This window comes from Colossoma macropomum, unplaced genomic scaffold (genome assembly GCF_904425465.1).
Source record: "Colossoma macropomum unplaced genomic scaffold, Colossoma_macropomum, whole genome shotgun sequence".
NCBI classification, from domain to species: domain Eukaryota; kingdom Metazoa; phylum Chordata; class Actinopteri; order Characiformes; family Serrasalmidae; genus Colossoma; species Colossoma macropomum.
The window spans coordinates 14403241-14424938 of NW_023494787.1; the positions used below are offsets into that span (position 1 = coordinate 14403241).

At 40.7% G+C, this 21698-nt stretch overlaps 2 protein-coding genes across 2 annotated transcripts; both read right to left on the reverse strand.

Annotated features, from left to right (window-relative positions):
* Positions 1 to 537: 537 nt before the first annotated feature.
* e2f3 (E2F transcription factor 3) lies at positions 538 to 10761 on the reverse strand. The gene is made up of 7 exons (XM_036566202.1): positions 10269 to 10761; positions 8115 to 8217; positions 4263 to 4482; positions 3961 to 4128; positions 2361 to 2475; positions 1791 to 1929; positions 538 to 975 (listed from the first exon to the last, which is right to left on the reverse strand). Exons 1-7 carry the CDS (start codon positions 10542 to 10544, stop codon positions 686 to 688), a joined length of 1311 nt encoding a protein of 436 aa, XP_036422095.1. The 5' UTR covers positions 10545 to 10761; the 3' UTR covers positions 538 to 685.
* A 3853-nt stretch (positions 10762 to 14614) lies between these two features.
* On the reverse strand, positions 14615 to 21691 carry srfbp1 (serum response factor binding protein 1). The gene is given in 4 exon segments (XM_036566203.1): positions 14615 to 16246; positions 16248 to 16421; positions 18796 to 19384; positions 21589 to 21691. Coding segments are annotated over 3 exon segments (2106 nt in total). The 5' UTR covers positions 19363 to 19384; positions 21589 to 21691; the 3' UTR covers positions 14615 to 14881.
* Positions 21692 to 21698: the final 7 nt, after the last annotated feature.

The window sequence follows — 21698 nt, forward strand, 5'->3', positions numbered from 1 at the left end:
CCATCTGGGAGCTCCTGAGGACCAATTCGAGAACTACTGCACTAAACTACCATCATTTACGAATGGTTTACTTGTAAAATATTAATGTGCATCAAAACAAATTCACTAGCTGGACAATAGTGAGGCACCCCCAATCCAATGAGCATATAAATAAAAATGTAATAAATAAGTCATCTTTGTGCCAGGTTTTGTTGGAAAGAGGCAACAATGTAGCATTTTGTTTACTTGGTTTAACTTTACTGACTAATCAATATGGATAGTGTGAAATCCTTTCAGTATCCAAGTCTGAATTCCTTATTTATTTTTTTTTATATACACTCATTCCACAAAAAACACCTCAACAACTTTCCATTAGGCTCATCTGATCCACTTCTATAATGCTAGCAACCAGGATAACTGGCTTAAGCTTTGTGGCTCATCTTTATACATCAAGTACACACTATTCAAACAAAAAACCCACATTTAAGTTCTCTCGGTATAAAACAGTAAGAGAAATACAAATGAAACACACGCAAACACCACACAAACTTTAAAATTAATTCAGCTGATTCAGTCTCAGCCCATTAACCCCAACCACCACCCTCCCTCCTCCCCATAGAAGTCCATTTTAATTGAACGTTCACTGGTAAATCCAACCAGTGAACAGTTCCTACACCCCTCATTCACCTGCAGGCTCCTGCAGCGCTCATACCATCAGCAGGTCATCCAGAGGTAGCATGTCCAAGTCACAGGAGTCAAAGAGGTCACTGATGCCCTGCTCGTCATCCAGGCCCAGCATGTAGTCCTCGCTGAGCAGGGCAGGCGAGAGCGGTACAAAAGGCACCAGCTCTACCGGCTGCTGGAGGATGGAGGACAGTGAGGAGCTAAGCGGAGACATGGGTGCGTTACCCGTCTGCGCAGAATGCACGCTGACTGGACCATTAGCATAGCCGCCGTTCATCTGGCCAGAGCCAGCCATTCCGGTTTTAGCACCTTCTGCAAAACAAAAATAAAGTAAAATAAAGCATCACTGAGAGGTTCTCCAAGAACAAAGGATCGGTGGTGGAAATGGCACTTTAGGACAACATGATACCTTTATTCCACTACTGTGTACAACTATAAGGGCTGAGTGGTGTAACAGTAATAAGGTAAACAGTGGCATTTAAACTGACACTGTACTTTAAAAAAAAAAAAAAAAATCAAAATGACGGCAAAATGATGTCACGGCTAAAGACACATTCCACTTATTCATTTTAGAGGGGCAGACTGATTGGTGGTCACTCCGACACTTCTCTTTTACTCTCTCAGGCACCATGCAGTCTGCTCGCAAAGCTAACGTTAACCGATCCCTAAATACCATGAAACAGGTTTTAATTGCAACTTTGTCCATCCAACACCAGCTGCTCAACTTCATTCTCTCAGACCTAAATCATCTAAAACGGGTGTCGCTGCTTTAGTTAGTCAAAAGAAAACCTGCTGTGGTGAGCAGAGCTGTTATGCTCGCCAAGCCAATACTGACCAGCACCTCTCTCCTGGGGTGGTAAATAAAAAAAAACCCATGTAAGCAAACTAAACTTTGATTATTGCCCCACTGAATACGGACAGAATGAGAAATATATATATATATATATAAAAATATATAAAAATAAGTGTTTGTATTATGTTTGAAAAATGTATTTGGGCCAAAACACTAAAGTATCTGCAGCTGTCTCACCACATTCATACTGCATGTATGCATTTTTGAACACCAACACCTCTGCACAGCTCATTCAGCTGTAGAATGCACTTCTGTTGGCGTACGACTGGTTTACCTTTGGACACTCTGAGGAAAGCAGTGTCATTTCCATTCACATCCACTCCGTTGTCTAACGAACCGCCAGGACCACTGGGGTCTGTGCAGAGGAACACATCGATGGGGCCTTTGGAGCTGTTCAGGTGGACCTGTAAACTCTACACAGAAAAGCAGGTTTTCTGTATTTAGCCAACAAACTGTAAACAAGGATTTTGATTCGGCCAAAAACATCACTGCACTTGTTCACGACATGATTTGTACCACATTTTTTACATTTCAGCTTTGTGAACAAGTTGCAACAGAAAATGCACCACCAAAAGTAGCAACGCCACACTGCACAGTAGATCAGTGAGCTTTTAAAATGTTTAGAACTCTAAAATTGGTGTAAATCTCTTTATATCAGATGCAACTGTTTAGCATTGTAGAAGCAGTCCACATAATAACATCACCATATTGCCCTTCCCCATATGTCAGCACTGTCAAAGTAACAATGAGGTTGAGCTTTCATCCCTAACTTCCCAAAAAACAGGTTAACAAATTAGATTAGCTGGAGATAAAATAACTATGATACAGAAATGAAGAGCTTTACCTCTTTTGGGTCCGGCACCTCCAGCTTTGTTTCAGATGGGGCCTTAACAGCAATTACGGTTTGATCCTGCAGGCTTTTGATTCTTCTGATGTCTTGATATGTGACATAGGCATATGTAGGAGTAGATAAGGAAACTATGCAGATGGATAAATCAGAGTGGGGGGGGGGGCTTCAGAAACACACAAGCTACAGCAATGAAGACTGGACAGGTTCTAACAATAGGTCTTCATTTCAGGTGCACAAGCCACATTCTGGAAGATTAAAACAAGGACAAACTTGCAAAACTAACAAATCCGAGATATAATACTGAGATTGTCTTGCAACTGATACACAGTGAACTTATACAGCGATCACTTCAGAATTTTGCAATACTGATATCGGTGAAGTCAGAGCCATCTAATTAAATTTGTGTGTGTATGTGTATATATATATATGGCTGTAATTCAGAAATGTTCACAGGTCACTTCATGCAAATCTGAGTGGAGTCTCTAGTCTCCAGGGTACAAGTTAGAGTAGAGTTTGTAAGTACACTTCCTAGCTACCATAATAGCTAAGCCAGCTGAAGCTTTAGTGTATTTTAAAGGAATGCAACCTGCAACTTACTAAAACTTAAGTTAGCTGACATCTTGTCCAAAACTACAGTGAGATTCACTCGAAAGAGGCCCTGAATATTCTGTAATAACTCTCTCTAGGACGAAACAATCTGAACAAAACAACGTGCAATGTGCAACTCAGTATATGGAGCTTTGAACAAGCTGGGATGTCCCTGCATCAGAGCGATGAGGTAGGCGCCGGACAGCCATCGCAACGTTTAACCTCCGCTTGCATATACCCGTACCCCTTCCTGTGTCTAGCAGAATCATATCACATGTAATGCAAATCGATTACACGTACGTCAAGGTATGTAGCTTATTTTTTTGGTTCAGATTGCTTCATCCTAACAGGAGTCACAACAGAATATTCAGGGCCTCTTTCGAGTGAATCTCCTTGTAGTAGTGGCTAACTCTGCTTCTTTCCCGTAAGGAGAATTACGGTCATTTTCTTTTCCTGATTCTCAGGTCATGTCCATAATGACTCGGGAGCTTTTCCATAACTAGCTCCACGGCCAGAGCAATTTTAATGCCCAAGCAAAATCCAGAGAGACCATAACTTCCCTGCTGATATGGGGTGATTCCTACATTTAGGCATTTTCCCATTTCCAAAAGAATGAATTGTGTGGCAAACTTTGCATTTACTACTATTTACTACTATTTAGTTCACTTATTTAAAATTAACCTTACTGCATTAAGATGAGCGGTCTTAATTTCTTTTCCTTTCCTGTGGCTAAAATTTTGTAAGTCGTGAGTCTCTAGTCTGAGTGAAGTCACAAGTCAGGTCAACAGGCAGCTCGAGTCAAAGTCACAGCTATAAGCATCCCAAATAAGCTCTGGGCATGCTTAGCTGAACTGAGACCAAAGCAGGCCTTTTTCACTTCAAAGCATTCAATTTCTTATACATTCCAAGCCCCCCCTACCCCCAACATCAATTCAGACACCTATGCTTTGTCATCCACACCTAAAACACAATAACAGTACATGTGGCCTGGAGCAGCAAAGGATATTTTTGGTTGTGTGTCTCCTCGGTCATCTGCTGGACATTGTTAGCACAGGCCTGAATGAGCTCATCTAGTCGTCTCTCCTCCTCCCGCAGGGCCATCATCTCTCTGCTCAAAGTCTGCAGAGGGGGCAGCAGAGTGAGCGGCCCTGCATCTGAGGGCAGGCTGGAACCCCTGAAATAACCACAGCACATGATCTTCAGAAATGCCCATACGAGCTCATCTATAAAGATGACGAGGACAAGGAGCCTCAACCACTACTCAGTTAAGCCTGAGAAGCATGCGGCTTCCATCTGCTACACACTTACAGCCACTGGATGTTGTTCTTGGACTTCTTTTTGATGAGGCGCACGCCCTCCAGCACGTTGGTGATGTCATACAGTCGTCTCTTCTGGACGTTGAGCACGTCAGCAGCCTGGTTCAGGTCCAGCACTCCATCTGAAGACTGTGCCAGCAGCTGACAGAACTTCTTGGTCAGGAGGCCCAAAGACGTGTCGTAGCGCGTCTTCTCCGGTGGCGTTTTCGGAGCTGTTAATCAAGAAAAGTGTCAGGTTGAGGCACCAAAATAGCTCAGTTTTCTTTTGTTAACTTAAATACGCAAAGGATTGTAAACAAGACTTATCACCGACTTGGTCAGCATTTGGGGTGTAACAAATCGCACTTAAGGCTGTGTTCAAAATATTGACAGAGCAACAGGCATCAACATAAATGTACTTTTACACGCAGTGTGCAAGGAAAACAGCCTACATTCAAGTCTGAGAGTGACATCCAGCACATGGCAAGTGTGTGCGCTCTTTTTTGTATTAAGGACTGCGTTAAAACAGAAAGCAGTATCTTCTGCACTTCTCATGGTCAGGACAACCTGAACAGTTCATTTAATAGTTTAATTTGCGGTGGTGTGTGAATTAAGTGAACTGACTGACTCAGCTGTAGGGTAGTGTTGTGATTAGTGCTTAGAAATTAGCGGTTTGGCCTAGGTTCCACGGCTGGGTCAGGCATGACTATTTCCATTTTCAGGTTTTGGACAGGCTTTCCATTTCCCAGCAAACTGCCTAGTAGAAGAAATCTTAACAGTGCTATTCAGGTAGTACAGCTAATTACATGTGGACTTTAGGGAAGGGAAAATAAAATAAATAAATAAAAAAACAAAAACAAAAAAACAAACCTTACTTGTTTATCCAGCAACACAATTTCAATAGACTTCATTTCAGCACAAAGTGTCTACTGAGACCCTCAAACATTCAAATTTTCAGCTATTTAGAAAATCAGTGACAACACTGCAGATCATTATATGCTCAAAGCAAATTACAAGCTCAGCCCACACACTTGCTTTCAAAAGCCTGAGGTCTGTTTCACACATACTGCTGCACATAATGAGCAACTTGGCAGCATGACTTAGTTTGCACGCATTGGTCATTTACACAGTGTTTGTACTGGTATTGCAGGTTTATACTGTATTACTGCTGACAAGCAATTTCTGGAGACATTTTTTCCTCAAAAGATGGAATAAATAAATATAAATAAAAATAAAAAGCAGATTCATAAACGAGCAGGTTGCATTTGTTTATTCTCTGCAGTATTCTGACCTACAACTGAGTAACCGTCTTCTACGTGGAGCTACTGGAAAAGTGTACAGAACTGTGCAAAAGTCAGAGACCATTTATTTAACTCATTAATTAACTTAAAGCTATTTATTTATTTAAGTCCATCCTTCCACTGTGAACTCCGCACTACAAGTCTGAAAGGATGTGTACCTGTCAAGAAGCCTCACTGAGAAAAGGACAGAAAAACAGACCAAAAAAAAAAACTGTGACTCAAACAAAGCAGCTACTGGTGTTCTGAGAACAATGGACTGACCACTCAACTCAGTCCAGACCTCAACATCACTGAATGTGTTCAGGGTTTAGATTGAGAGAAGCAGAAAATGTAACCAACTTCTTAGACTGAACTTTGTAGGAGTGGAAAAATATCCCTGCAGATTTCTTCGAAACGAAAGCGAGTCTCTAGAAAAAGAACAGAAGCTGCCGTAAACGTAGAGTGGACACTAAATACTGAAAAACGGACTTGATATTCAGTTGAGGCTTTTGTGTAATTGTCTGGTAAACATGTTTAAGCCTACTTTTCCTGATGCTGAAACATGAATTACTTAACTGATGTTTTGACTGGAGATTTCAATGAATGTATTGTGTGCGCTGCAACGTCTCATTCGATACATTTCCATGATTTACAGAATTCGTGCTTTGAAATTTTGTTTTCCTCTCCTACAGTTTTTTGCTGGGGGAGAAAAAAAAAAGAAAACAGCTTGACGCCTGTTCTTCGCATGTGCCACACCTGGGACACACAGCCGCGCTGCTCATGCAGTCGGTGTTAACCTGTTAACACGGGCACCAAAACAAAAAGCATGATCTGTGACGTTCACACCACGCAGAAGTACGTGTGAAACGGAAGACAGTAGCAGCAGCTTTCTTGAAGCATCAACCAGATCAGGGGCCAAAGCAAGACTACCAAACTGACAAACCACCGTACCACTAACTCAAGACTATAAAAACTGATGGCTCAGCTATACGAGCTAAAGTCAAGCTTAACCACAAGACGTCTTGCCATAGTCACCAATAAACTGGATTAGTAAAACCTGATAAACAGCTAATGAACTTCTCCTCAGACAAAAATTTAAATTCATGCCCCTCTTATGACTCTTACTTGCCAATGGGGGAAGAGGGTGACGATAAACAGACAAAAAAAAGGAACTGTTCAATAATTTAGGTGTAAACAGTCATTCAGAGCAGCCTGATGCACCATTCTAGATAAACCAGACTCAATTGTTCTAGCCGTGGTGATTGGGCAGTTAAGACATCTGGTTCCTGTGTCTCTAAAAGCTATTTCACAGGAAGTTATTATATGAAGTGGTTATGAAAACAGATTTTACAGCAGGTCTTTGTGTTTTAGGTTTAGACCTCAAAACAAACAAAATAGTAGCCAAAGAAAACTTGTCAGGACTCTGAAGTCGTGTATAGGTTCACTGGTCAATTGAGATAGCAAATAAAATGGCTATATTTGACATTGTGACCCCTGGTTACCATCATCACCACTGTAGAGAAATCCAAGTCTAAATTTATCTACAACAAAACATTTCAGATCAAACCCCTCTAAATTACTTTAACACTCAAGGATTGATTCTGAACGGTACGATTCTCCTTTAACTGCCTGCTACGGATGGATCCTCCCAGAAGGGCTGGTTTACTCATTCTTCAGTGGGGCAATAAGTTCATTAGGCTTGATAAACCTAAAATGTTGAGGGCATCTGCCACTATTATCTTTTGTAAAGCACAGCCAGACTTTGGACCCGTTTGGCTGTGTTGTGTTTGGGTGCATCTCTCAAGTTTTGCACACAAGGAGTCAAATCAGATGCCACATTAAAATGACAATGGTCTTTTGAAGTGATGCTTTTGCACCGAGCCACAAATCTGTTGACTGTTTACCAAGTTACATAAGCTAGAATTGTTCTGTCTGTTTATAGTATTCATAAATACCCACCATAATTTATCCTTATTAGTTCATTGCTTGGCAGTACTCTGAGTACCAGACAACCCAACCCTAACCGTCTTGTCTCAGACAAGTTCAAACGAACCACTTAACTCATCTGTGGCCAGACATTCTTGTCACAATGTGTATATTTTAAGCACTGAATAACTTCTGAACTCTTTCGGCCCTTTCAAAAGTACATACCTCCATTTTTGTCATTTTTCAGTTTTTGACATTATCTGAAAGGAACTATTGCACTTTACATTGGGTATAAATCTCATGATGAATGGACCAAAACAAATGGCGTAAAATGACCTGGAAAAAATTCTGGTTCCATTAACCTACATTAAAAGTAAGCGTATGTTTTTCTTTCTCCTGTAAAGTTTTGATTTTGAAGATACAAGGTTTTGTTCTGACAGCTGTGATATACTCAAAGTAACCACCCATAAATCATAAACAACAGAATAGGTGTTGTTTAATGTACCTGTTGAGAAAATACAACCAACTTTCCATTTATAAGACGTCTTGTTGTGATTAGCTGCAAGCAAAACCGGTTAGAGCGCACCACCAAAACGCCTAAACACTACTGAGCAGTCACAGCGAAGAGCTTCACGTCAAGCTCAGGACGGTGTGAATACCTTTGGGGCTCTTCACTCGGAGAGCTGCTCTGCGACCTCTGGGCGTTCTGGACGGTTCACTGTACTGGTGGTCCATGGCGTCCAGCTCCAAGCGGCGTTTAGCCTGAACAGAAACACGTTCAATATAAGCACATTACACAGAACTGCTCCCACACTCTAAACCCTGACTAGGCTGGAAAAGTGTGCTGCTAGTTTTAGCCTTAGAGCAAACAAAGCATCCCAGAACTGTGCCTGACTTAAAACTGGTCATCAAACTCATTTAACGCAGTAAACACTTCAGTGATGACCTCTAGTAGAAAATCAATATGCTTAATTCTGCGGACCCAACAATGGTTACGCTACAATGAGTGGCTTATTTTGGAATACAATGCACAGCAGCCTCGCTCCAGCTTTATCTGTAGCCACGCTGATGGAAAATCTCCATGTTCGTAACACATTTATGACGGACAAAAGTATCAGAGGTCCATTAATGACATTCGAATTCATCAGCATTGTTGGCCAAGCATCTGTCATCAGCTTCATTAGAACAAAACAAAGGGCAGCTCAGATTCACAGAGTCAAAGACATTTAGACAAGCAAATCAAGACCCTAATGATGTATCAGAAAGGTCATACACTAAGAGCACAGCTGGCCAGTTTATAGTCCACTTTGGCACACCGCGATATTGGTTTTCCCTATCAGCAATATCTTTGTGATATGTTTCCTAATTCATGATAGTGAATTTCACCAATATTCGCAAGCCATACACACAAAGATGGTTCAAGGGTTCTTTAGTCAAGGCAAAAGTTCTTTTTTAAACCATTTCATGCCCAAATGGTTCTTTGCATGGTGAAATAGTTCCTTAGATCATTAATACTGCACCAAAAAGGGTTCTACTACTGTTATATCAAGAATGTAACACAGAAGAACCCTTTTTAGTGCTATATAGGTCCATTTTCAAAAAGGTTCGGCATCAATCTGAAGAATCTTTTCACCATGCAGAGAACCATTAAAGCATGCAAAATGGTTCTATCCAGAACTCATGGTTGTAAATAGGACCATCAGTGTGTTCCTGAGAGAACCGCAGGAAACAGAGGCTGTTATACCTACTCAGCCCCTGCATTTCAAACACAACCAGCCTATATGCTGATGCCACTGTCTACACCATGTCTACCACTCATCACTGTGTTCTGATGGGCTCAGGATGGAGTGAGACACTCATCCACGACTCATCCCTGTTCATCAATCAGACAAAATGCACCAAAAGCAGCAGAAAGAGGACTCAAACTTAAACCCCCACGAAGGGAAGGTGCACAAAAAGACCCCATCCCCCCTCTAAACATTAGCCAAGGCCTAGGCTTCAGTTCACCTAACAAGGACTTGGCCATTTTCTTTCCCCTTCTTCTCCAAAACACATCCAAACACAAGCCTGGGCCCAATCCTCACTTAGACAGGCTGCATTTAGACATTTAGAAAGAAAAGTCTCTACTCTGTTGACTGGCTAATGTCTTTTCCTCAAGCTTCAGAGAAAAAGCCATTTGCTAGTCGACAGACTCGCAGTTTGCAACGTTAGCAAGGCTTTTATCTCATTTACACCGCGAAACGAGTCGCATATGAACTACTTTACAGTCTGAAGTTTAATTGGAATTTGCAGCCCAGAGTTTACTTGCGATCAATGTAGGCAACTGTAGCTCCAAACTAACCTAGTTAGCAAGCCTGACCAGGCAGCACAACAAGTGGACTGAAATTAGTAATATTCACACGCATTTAGTACTTAAAACAATAGATAAGCTTCATTAACTCCGACAGGCTATCAGTTAGCTACGACACTCTGATCAGCCAGCTGGAGTAAAAGTAAACGCATGTTTACAAACGAGGCTAAAGTTGGCTTCCTATTTGCCAGCTTTTGGCTCGAATTGTCCCGTTCCACCTTAAATGGTGCAGCAGTTACATTTCGGCGCCTTAGCCTATTTAGCTACCAGCTTGTTAGAAGTTATCCGTTCCACCTTAAACGGTGCAGCAGCAGTTATTATTGTTATTACGCCTCAGGCACTAGAATGTAACTGATACGCCATTTAAGGTGGGACGGGAAAATTCAAAGAGGAAGCCAACTTCAGAGTTGTTGTTGTAAACAACGAAGCTGTCCAGATAACAGAAGAGTGTTGGCGTTATTACCGGAGGTCGCCCTAAAGCGGGCCGGAGCTCTGCCCCGGCTGGAGGCCCCTGGAGGGGAGTTGTGTACAAACTGCCCACCGCGGGGTCAGATACACGGACCTCGGCGGGCTGCGAGGCGCAGGACGGCGGGGTGATCATCTGGATGTAAGTCGCCGAAGAATACGCTGCAGCACGGCGATCGGACGAGCTGTACAAACCGGCGGTTTGCTCGAGAGCTGAGCCGCCAAGCCCTGATATTATCGCCCGGTGCGGGGCCGAGGAGAGTTCCTTTCTCATCTTCACCCGCCCGAACTCTCCTTTGTGGCTCTTGTTGTTTGAGGTTCTTTTTCGGAAAAATCCTCAACGCAGTACCCGAAATAGTCACCAATACCGACGGAGGACAATCTTATTAACCTATATCTGCCGAGATGTTGGAATATCGACGCGTAAAAACGGCAGATGGAAACGATTAAAATTAAGAAGCGAACTTCTTCCTTAGGCGCTTAAAAATGGCTCCAGGAAGCGGACAATGAATGAAGGGATGCGGTTTACGCGCCAAACGCCCTCCCGCGAAACTCGGATTTCCCGGGAAATTTTTGAAATAAATTTGCATGCTCGACACCATTGGTCGTTTCGAGTGCAGTCTGCGCCGTGATTGGTCGACGCGTAGCCGTGTCAACCAATTGAAATGTAGAGGGCTGGGAGGGCTGCAGCTTTGGTGTAAATGTTCGGGTTGCCGTTGATATTAATACAAAATATAAGTACATGATAACTAATTTTGTGTATTTATAAATTGGTATTACAAATACATAATAATATATATACATTTAACACTATTACTGCACAATAACTATCATGATATTTACATTGCACAATCATTAAATATTATTACAAAATAATTATATTGTAACTCAATGTTAATATATAATATGATTAGACAATATTACTGCACAGCATGAATCAATACCCAGCATTAATTCACAAATTAATACTCTGTGTACATGCTTTTGAATAACATACATAATCTGTGATTTATAAGAACAGCATAATAATAATATTAATACTACTACTACTACTACTACTAATTATTATTATCATTACAATTATTATTATTATTATTATTATTATTATTATTATTATAAAACAGCAATGTCTAATATTTTGTTTAAATGTCTGCTTGTGCATCAAACATTTACACACAAAAGTATGCTAAACATTTATTATTTTTAGGAACGCTCCTTATAATTTTCCTAGTGGGTAGTTTAACCTAAAGCTTTAACCTTAAGTTCATAGATAAATAGGAAATATACCTGGGGAGGGACAGAGTGACTGTGTTCTTTCTTCTGTACTACAGCACACTGGATCAGAATATCGGCTTCAGCTCAAGGGTTTTTACATCCAGATTTGTTGTTACCAGAACATAAGAATCTTAGTCCTTTATACACGGTCCCTCAGTTTTGGGAGACCAACTTCAGACAAACTGCACTGATCATCAATTAATATGGCTGGCTCTGATTTTATTTTTTATCCAAAACCCACACTTGTACAAATGGAGAGTACAGTTTCAGTTCACTGTCCATCAGTAATACTTCCAGTATAAACATTATTTGCTCTTTAATGGGCCAAACTGGCATTTTTTTCAATTATTAAATCATTTAATAACAATAATCAAAAAAAGTGCTAGACTGAATGTAAGAGGAAATTTGCTATGTATGTACACTGAGTCATATAATTTATAACACAATAGTTTAGTTCAGGTGTAGCAGCAGTATTTAAATACACTCTGAGTGCTCTTACCTGCCTCACGTTGTTTACGTCATAAAATTGCAACACAGATCTGCAAAAAATAAACTGGCTGATTGCTTATCTTGTGTTCTGAGCAAAAACCTGCTGATTCTCATCTTGGCAGGTTCCGATTCTGTGTCCCTAAAATTACTATCATACAATTACGTTTAGAGTACTTCGCAAATCTTTTGCAAATGATGCTTGCCTGAAGTCCGCTGTGGCTTTTCTGCTGTTGAGGCTTATCAGGGGTCCGTATATTGTTGTATTCTTCTCTCTATGGTAGTCTTTGACACTTCATTGCCTACATCCTGGATTGTACTCTTGGTCTACTCAACAGTGCTTTCTTACTGAAATATTTTTCAGCCACCAACTGCTGTGGTCAGCTGTGGCCTATCAGGTCATTTACTGTTCCTTAATTCAATGGTTTGTTTCTGCTTCTTAATAATGCACCATACACTTTGGCATATTTAATGTTTTGGCATATCTAATGTTTTGGATTTATGAGTTACCGGTTTTCATGTTGAGAACTAAATGGACTCCAGATACAATAAAGCAAGGGTGCACAACTCCGGTCCTGGAGGGCCGGTATCCAGATTTGATTGAGTGGGGAAACTAATACACCCACTAAACCTGGCAGTTAACTTGAGTTGAATCAGTTGAGCAGAAAAATCATGAAATTGTGTGGACGCCAGCCCTCCAGGACTGGAATTGTGCACCCCTGCAATAAACACTTGACCAGTGTTTGCCATCCCTGATCCTTGAAGCCCACTGCCCTGCTCATTTTAGCGTTCACCCTACTTTAACACACCCATGTCAACTCAGTAAGGGGTTGTTAATGAGCTGATTAGTTGAGTGCAGTGTGTTGGGAGCAGGGAAATTACTCCACGTTTGCTGTTAACAGTGTTTAACAGTGGAGCTACAAGGCTAATGATGCTAACAAACACTAGAAGTCAATAGTCACCCAAATGTTTTCCATAAACACACCTCAAAACTTCTCTTAAACCGTTTCCAGCTCTTCATTAAGGTCACGCAGACTTGTCAAAATGGTTCAGGCTGACTTACTGTGAATTATAAAAATCAACAAAACTTCAGTGTAGCTGAACACAACATCATTTGTTGTTCAAGATGGCTGCCCATTGTGTTTAGCTACATGGTGAAGTTTTGCTCATTTGGGGTCCAGTGTTTGCTCACAGTGTTAGTTTTATAGCTCCAGTTCTAAACTAAAGAAGCACCAAACAAGTCTCGTCGAGGTACATGAACAACTGTGTAAATTAGATTTTTAATTGAGCCATTCTCTTATTCACCAGGGTATATTTTAGTTTGTCCATCTGAATTTACATGACCAAATCATAAGGCAAATTATTCAGTAACTGCATGAAATAAGTGTACTTTTTTTTCCCCTCAAATTAACAGAACATGTGTTTTATGATCACACATATTGCTATATGCTTACAATTTACTGCTGAAAGCCAAAAATCTTAGACGCTCTTTGTATTTTTTTATAAAAATAATTTTTACAGAGCAGATCACTGAAGAGACGCCATCTGTTTATAGTTTATAGCCCAGATTTGTGGAAAAATGGGTCGACTTTCAGTAGACAAAAAAATAGAGAGTTCAGCTTCTTTTATTATAAGGGTTTAAATTACATCACCCATCTATCTGACTGGAAAGAAGAGTTCCAGCTCTCATATGACCCCCACCTTTTGAATGTAGCTTATGAAATATGAAAGCTATGAAGAATATGACGAAGTGTGTTTTGGAACCACCGGTGGTCTCAAGGAGTTGAAAAGGTTAATTCCCTAAATAAAAGCTCATAAGAGGAACTTTTCTGGGACTGTTGTGCACTTCTGTGCACACATACTGTCTGTCCCCCACTGCTCATACACAACTGCCCTGTCTCATGACCTACGTAAAGCTATACCACTGTTCATTTTTTATTATTGACCCATATTGAGTGTGTTTACATGCACTTAATAATCCAATAACTGCAGAAAATCAGATTTTGTCAGTAATCTGATCAACGCGTTTACATGCACTTAAGTAACCAGATAATGGGAAACTCCAGGTCTGCATGAGTCACAGTAATCAGATTTCTGCTTTACAACCAGCCAATAAATTTACAAAGAACACGTGACATAAACTTAACATAAAACTTCACACCTCAGCTTTTTTTTTTTAACATTGCATCACTTTACCTGAAAATATGAGCATACATCATTTAGTAGATGAAGAATATTTAAATACTTCGTTTCATTTTTGAAGCGTCTCGCCACAACATTGCTTGGTTATTTCTGGTACAGACGTTTGTTCTCACACATGCAGACTGAGAAATCCAAAAAAAATCAGAGTAAGAGTTTAAATGCACCGAGAAATCTGATTACTGAGCTAAAATCCAGCCTCTTTATCGGATTTCTGAATCAGATTTCTAGATGGGAGTATGCTGTTCACATGACCATTTGAATAATTGGATAACTGCAGAAATCCGACTATGATCGGATTATTGAGTGCATGTAAACGTGCTCACTATCAATAGCAGTGTCAATGTAAATTTTGCACTCAAAACCTCCAGAAACATGACAAAACACATTAAATATGTTTTATTTAAAATGTACACAAACAGCTGCACCGACTCCACGGAACAAGCCTTCATCAATTTTAAGATGTCAACAGGAATTAAGGAATATCATGGCTAATTTGAAAAACAGATGAGGGAAAATTACTAAAACTTTTCAGTAAAGTTTGCATCGACAGTGTAGGAGTTTCTATAGAAACATAGAAATGTCTTAACAAATAAAAAGTCAGAAGTTCAGAGGTCCTTTGTTGGCCTGGGAGATAAAACCCAGAAAATCTTAATCATCATCATCAAATCTGATCTTTTTCCCTTGGAAAGCTGTGATTTGAGACTGCTGCTCTTTCCTCTTCTTACTGGCTTCCCACGAGGGATGCAGGGCCTGTTGGGAATGTTGGGGAGGCTTGAAAGGTTTGCCAGGTGCACCTTTGTAACTCTGGGTGCGTTGCTGCTCAAATGCAGGTTTGCCCATCCTTGCTTCAGCAGCACCCATCTGCCTCTGACCAGGAGCTTTGGGCCCAGCCGCTGAAGGCCTTCTGTCAGTTCCAGGGCCCTGGCTTTTAAACCAAGTTGGTTTCCCATCTCTCTCTGCATATTTCTTCTGGTTCTGGAAGCGTGGAGGCTTTGGACCCTGTGGTTTCCCCTTCTGTGAGGCACCACTAGATTTGGACAGGGTGGAGCAGAAGACTGACTGCATTTTGAAGTCCTGAGACGTGCCCCTGGCCTCTTCAGCATCCTGTACTTCAGCCGCTGGTTTTGGCTCACTGGTTTTGTCCTTTCCAGGTCCGGAGCTTTTCTTTTTCTTCAGCTTGCTCACTTTGCCGAGGAAGAAGTCGTCTTCATCACTGTCCTCAGAGAGAGAAGACTGCTTGTGGAAACGTTCCTCTGTGCTGTCATCAAAATACTCCTTCTCCTCCTCCTCATCGGAGGACTCCAAGTCACTTTCTTCTTCACCTTCTTTATTCTCTGGCTTCTTGGTTTCAGGTTTGATGTCTCGTTTTGATGATGGTGGTTTCTTCACTGGTGTTTCTGTGGTTTTGGCAGGCAGACTATGGACAACGCCTGCTGAAACTGGCATTTTAGCAATATTTTTTAGACTTGCTGAAGGTACAGCTTGTTCAGTCACTCCTGCTTCTAATTTAGTGACAGGCGTTTTCTCTTTTGTCGATAATACTACAGTAGCAGATCTGATGTCCTCTGGCGGCTTTACGACATGAGACCTCTTATTCACATTCAAAGTCTGATCTTCATCCATTTCTTTCTTGTTGTCTCCTGTGTTATCATCATCATCATCATCATCGCTGCCATCAGAAGCTGTCCCACCCTCCTCACCTTCATCTTCATCCTCCTTCTCCTCCTCATCATCTGAATTGCTCCCATCATCACCACTATCATCAGCCATCGTCTCCTCTGCATCCTTATTTTTCTCTTCAGCCTTTTCAGCCTTAGTCCTCTCTTTTTCAATAGCGTCTCGGACATCTTGGAGTTTCTTGATGAAGCATGCGTGTGTGGCGATCCGCGCAGTGGCTCTCTCCAGTGGACTGGACTGTGGGTTCTGGAACACTTCTTCCACATCAATGTTCCCCTGAAGGGCTGATGTAGTAACATCGTCAGGAAAAACATTCCTCAAAACTTCGACTTCCTTTTTGAAGTCTTGCAGCGCACTCTCGGTTCCCTTTTAGCTCAGACTCTTCACCCTTCATCTTCTTCAGACGGGTAATCTGCTGGGTGAGCTTCCGGATAATCAGCACCTTCAGTTTCTTTACCTCTTTCCTCATCCTGACCACCTCAACTGGTACGCTGTCTGCATGTGTTGATTTCTGTAAGCAAAATAAAACAAAAGAAAGTTGTTCAGGAAAACAGCAAGTGAAAATATCCTTTGCAGCAGCTTAGTTCTTAGGCATCATGTGTAAAGTATAAATCCACTAACATGAAAAAAAATACAGTGAATACGTGTGATGGTCTGAGAATCAAAGTGGCTATTATTAAATCTTCTTATCCCAAATCATTAGGGCTGAGGGGACTGATCGATGGAATCGTCCTAATCGACGTCATCAATTACGGAAGTATATCGATTTGCATAACATGCACCACTATGAAGTAAGATGCCTGCCATGAATTCCCCCAGAGAACAAGCTGCAGATTTTTTTTTTTTTAAAAGAGTATTAGATAAGAGACCCAGCAATGTGGTGCTCTGTAAGCTCTGCAAATTGGAAATGGCTGATCATTTGCACCACAAAGCGAAAGCACCCTGGAGCGCTTTGCCAAGACAGCAGCAACACAGCACCCTAAAGGTCACTGCACAGCGCATCGTCACATTATTGAGCGCTGCTACAGAGTGCTGACAGAGAGAGCTGATAAACTCCAGGTTCAAGTTCATTTTTACACTCTACTCATATAAACTGAGTGAAATAAAACATTCCGCATCACTTATCACACTTGGCATCAGTTTACTAACTAGCATCCTCACAGACTGGCTGTTTTGGAGCTAAAAGATATGAGCTGAAAAAGGCCAGGACAGTAACGCTGGCTGAGGTGACTTTCCGTAAGCATTTATCTGTTTACCTAAAAAACTGACTGTCTCTGTGTAAAGTGTGTGAAATGTGATCGACTGTGGTCTTAAAATGGCTTTAATGTAATGCAGTAATGGCAAACGCTGAGTGGCGCACTATGACGCGCTGAAGAACTGAACAGTGCTCGGCGTCACGGCATGTTATTACAGTGATTAAATAAATTCATAACTATTTTAAGTCAAATACTTAAGTAAAAATACTGATTCTCTAATTCAGGGAAAGGGCTCCTGTGACACTATGACAGTGATTAAAATGCAAAAGTTTGGGGCCCCATTTCATGTGAAAATCAGTGAGAATAAATACACATTCTCTACACAGAACACACTTCTGCACACGTGAATGCATAGTTGCTATTTATTTGTTGAATTTAATATGTAAATGTAGCCTGTTTTTAAAGTTATGGCACATTTTATATTTTATGGTTTATTTTTCAAGTATGTTACACTCAATCAAATAAACAGAAATTGTGCAATAAAATTTACAGAAAATTCCAGTATCAGCCTATATTCCAGTAATAAAAATATTCTGCTTTGTTTTTGTCCTAAAGTTATACTTGAAGTCATTCTTACCAACAACTTTCTCTCTCTCATCAGGGAGTTATTGCTCCTGGTTTGTATTTTCATTTATTTATTTTTTAAAGACAGTAATAATGGACAGTGCATAATCATTTATAAACGTTAGAAACAAAATCTACCTTCTTGAATTAAAATTTGAAAAAAGTTTAAACTGCCAAATTGTACTGCCAAAACAAAAACTATTGAAAATGATGTGCAAATTCCCCTTTTGTTCAGGCAGGGAATGAAACCTCAGTCTCAAACAAGCAGGGCGGTGGTGTTATCCACTACACTACGGCAACGAGCATCAGTCTACTGTCCTAAATAGGACTGTTTCACCTTCAGCAACTGTTACTGTTAGAGTGATGTTTTACATATAATATTTATTGAGTACAGTGTTAGAAATAAAGGTTCTGTGCAGGTACATTTTTCATTTGTCAAGGTACAAACAATGTAAACGTACCTTCAAAGGTACAACAGTGGTTTAAAGCCCCAATTGTGCACCTTAAATAAGTTTTTTCCAGGCCTGGAGACGAGACGGGGTGTGTGGAGTCAATACAATGTAGAAAATATAATTTCAATGGATTATGGTACAATTATGTTCCCTGACTAAAGGTACTGAGATGTACCCTTGAGGGAACCACCCCAGTGACAGTTTAGTACCTTTATTTCTGAGAGTGTAGTGAATGGAAAATTGCACTCAATTATTTTCTGGTTAATATTACTCTACATAACGCTTTACTTCTCTTCTGTTGTCTTGTTTCTTTTCATGGAAAATATAAAAAGCCAGCAAAAATACAAGTTTTGGTCTGCTATAGTCAAAGGATTTACTATGCAGATTTAGTGCAAAGAGCCAGGCTGTGTGGTTAATACTTTTTCACACAGTGTAAACAAACAGTGCCTTCATTTGTAAGGGATAAAGACTGGTCAGAAACAGCCATGTAAAAATGAATTACGACTGATTTTGGAACACACACCCACACATATTTTGTAAGTGGACATCAAAGAAAACAATAAAATGGGCCCTTTACTGATCTATTACTGTTAGCATTTTCACATACACTAACCTCTTCTGCATCCTTCTTCTGGGTCATCTGAGAGGGACCATCATCTCCCTCCTGTTCTTTTTCATTCCTTTTCCCAGCCTCTTCCACGTCCTCTTCATCATCGCTGTCTTGTTCTGACTCACTCTTTTGCTGGATGATGCCTTTAGATTCCTTCTGTGTCTTTTTATCAGCCTTTGCTGTGCCTGTTCTTTCTGCTTTGAAGGCTTCGATGGCCTTCTTGATGCTCTGGATTCTTCTGCTAAACTGTGGGTGTGTGGCGACGCGTGCTGTGGCGCGCTCGGAAGGGCTGGCTTCTTTATTCTGGCACACCTTCTCAAAGCTGATGTCCTTCTGCAGGGCAGCTTTGGTGATGCTATCCGGCGCCAGGTGCTTTAACTCTCGAATCTCCTCAAGCAACCTCGCTACTCGCCTCTGGTTTTTCTCCAAGTCGGCCTCCGTTCCTTTCTTTTTCTTCAGAGCAGCAATTTGTCGTGTGAGCTTTCGGATGACCAACACCTTCACCCTCTTCACTTCAGCCCTCATCTTGACCACCTCATTGCTGAGGTTTAGTGCTGCTGGTGCTGCCATGTTTCTCTGATCTTGATGGAGACTGCAGGGGGAAGGAGATCAGTATGTTAAAGTTGCATCCAATAAAGGCAGATGACACACGCAACTGTCGAATCAAATCCTTGTATCTCTCCAGCTGGCCTTTACATTGTTTAATGATGAAGGGAAATGGTCAATAATTAACTGTTGCATTAACTTAGCGTTTGTTTATACTTGTACTTCTGTGGCTGGTTTGCACACATACAAGTGTCAAAACAGCATAAGAAACCCATCAGCGGTCTGTTTATTTGGTGTGACTCAGAGTTCAGATGGCAGTTTTCTCACTTGCTCTAACAAACTGTACTAATAGACCATTTGCACCAGTGTTCGTTTTATTCTAACCAAATCTGTCAAGTCTAAACAAACCCTTATATTAAAGTCAACCTGAAATTTAAAAGACGAAAATCTTGTTATCTTATAATCTTTGTTCAAAATCTAATGTCTTTTGCTCGCCTCTAAAACGTCTTCAGATTTTTCATTATGTCACTGTGCACTAGCAGTTGGGTAAATAATATTAACCAATAATATCACCTCCACCTCCCAACACCCCCACCCATCATCCAAAGAAAATGCTGAGCTAACTCAGAGACCCCAGTGATCGCTCAGAAATACATCATTGTATGGAAGGGAAATGCAATATGATTTCAAGTTCTCAATGACTAAGAATGTTTCTCCTTTTTCCACAAATTATCATTTTTAACATCATCTATTTTATAATTACTGGCATTATTATGACATGGCGATAGCGATACTTAATGTGGGCGTTAAGTGTACATACATAACAGTTGTGTCCCCAACTCCCTAGTGCAGGGCTTCCCACTCCCAGTCCTCGGGGGCCCACACGCTGCACATTTTTGTGTTTTTCTTCAATTAACACAACGGACTAAACTCATTTAAGGGCCCACATAATAAGAAACTCGTTTTTCTTCACTTTGTTTTAGAATAAAAGAGTCTGAAATAAAATGTTTAGATATTGTATGTAAATACTGTCAAAGCTTCAAAAAGTACTGTAAAAAGTACTCATTCCCCAGTCCATCTAACCCATATATAAAAATAAACTGAAAAATCAGCCCATTTTGAATTCACTGGTTTTGTAATGTTATGAAATACTAAACAAAATACTGTACATTCATCTGCCAATTCCACCTACAGCAACTTTATTCACGCTAAAGTTACACGGAGTGTTTCAGCCTGGATGGCTTTTTGAATGAGATGCAATGCGAAGGGCAGCCAATCAGAAGAGAGAATGTTTAAAAATCAAAGACTGATCTTTGTTTTTTCAAAGGGATAAAGAGAAACAATCCGCCTTAAAATGTAATAAAGACACAGCTATATTGCTTTCAACAGTGCAGTGCTTAAAATAATGGATCTTTCACTTTTCATTTTGAAACGTTTTCCACATGTTAGTGTTTAAATGCAATCTTGTGTGTACATTGCATTGCACTGTTTTGGTTGCATTTCAGTGAGGCATTTGAAGTACAAACAAGAGGTCAAGCAACGTGAAAACGACGTAAGAGGCTCTGCTTTTCATTATGGCACGTACTCTGCATGGCAGTATGGAAAAGTAACGTCATGTGTGCATTACATTTCACTGTTTTCACTGGTGTAACTGCATTTCAATGAGGCAAATCCGTTTAAAGCATTGGACAGTGGAAAGCAATATGGTCTCGCCTACATTACATTTCCAGGCGAGTTGTATGCAATTCTGACAAGAATCCAGCATTTCGTTTTTCATGAAAGAGATGTGGCGTGAAAACAATGTAATGGAGAGTCTGTTTTACACTTTCGCATGTATTCTGCACGTCACTGTGGAGAAGTAATGTCGTGTGCACTGCATTTACAGTCTCTCCACTGTAGTGACTGCTTTTCAATTTGGCACCAACTCATCTCCATTCACTCGAGCCATTTAGGAAAACGTACTCAATACGTTAAAACATACTACGTTAAGTCTTTTAATTAGTGGAAAAGGTAGTTTTAATACAATACAAATCCCACTTTTGGTTTAAAGGCGTCTAAATCCCTCTCTGCTCAGTTTTGAATAACACCGTGCAGAGCGGCTGCCATGCTGTTCCACACTGGCGCTGTTTATGAGCGCAGTAAGGAGGCTTTTGGGCGTTTGTCTTGAACATCGAAGTAAACGCGAACAGCTAATTTCCGAGCCAGATTAATTATACACAAAAAGCTGAGCTGTAATGTGTTTTTACATACCTTTAAACCACAAACGTTACACTCGTGCGTGGAATAACTCTCGCCCAGGGCGCCGCCATCTTTCGCTTAACGGACGTAAAGAGGGGAGGGACGCGTTGACGTCATCGCGC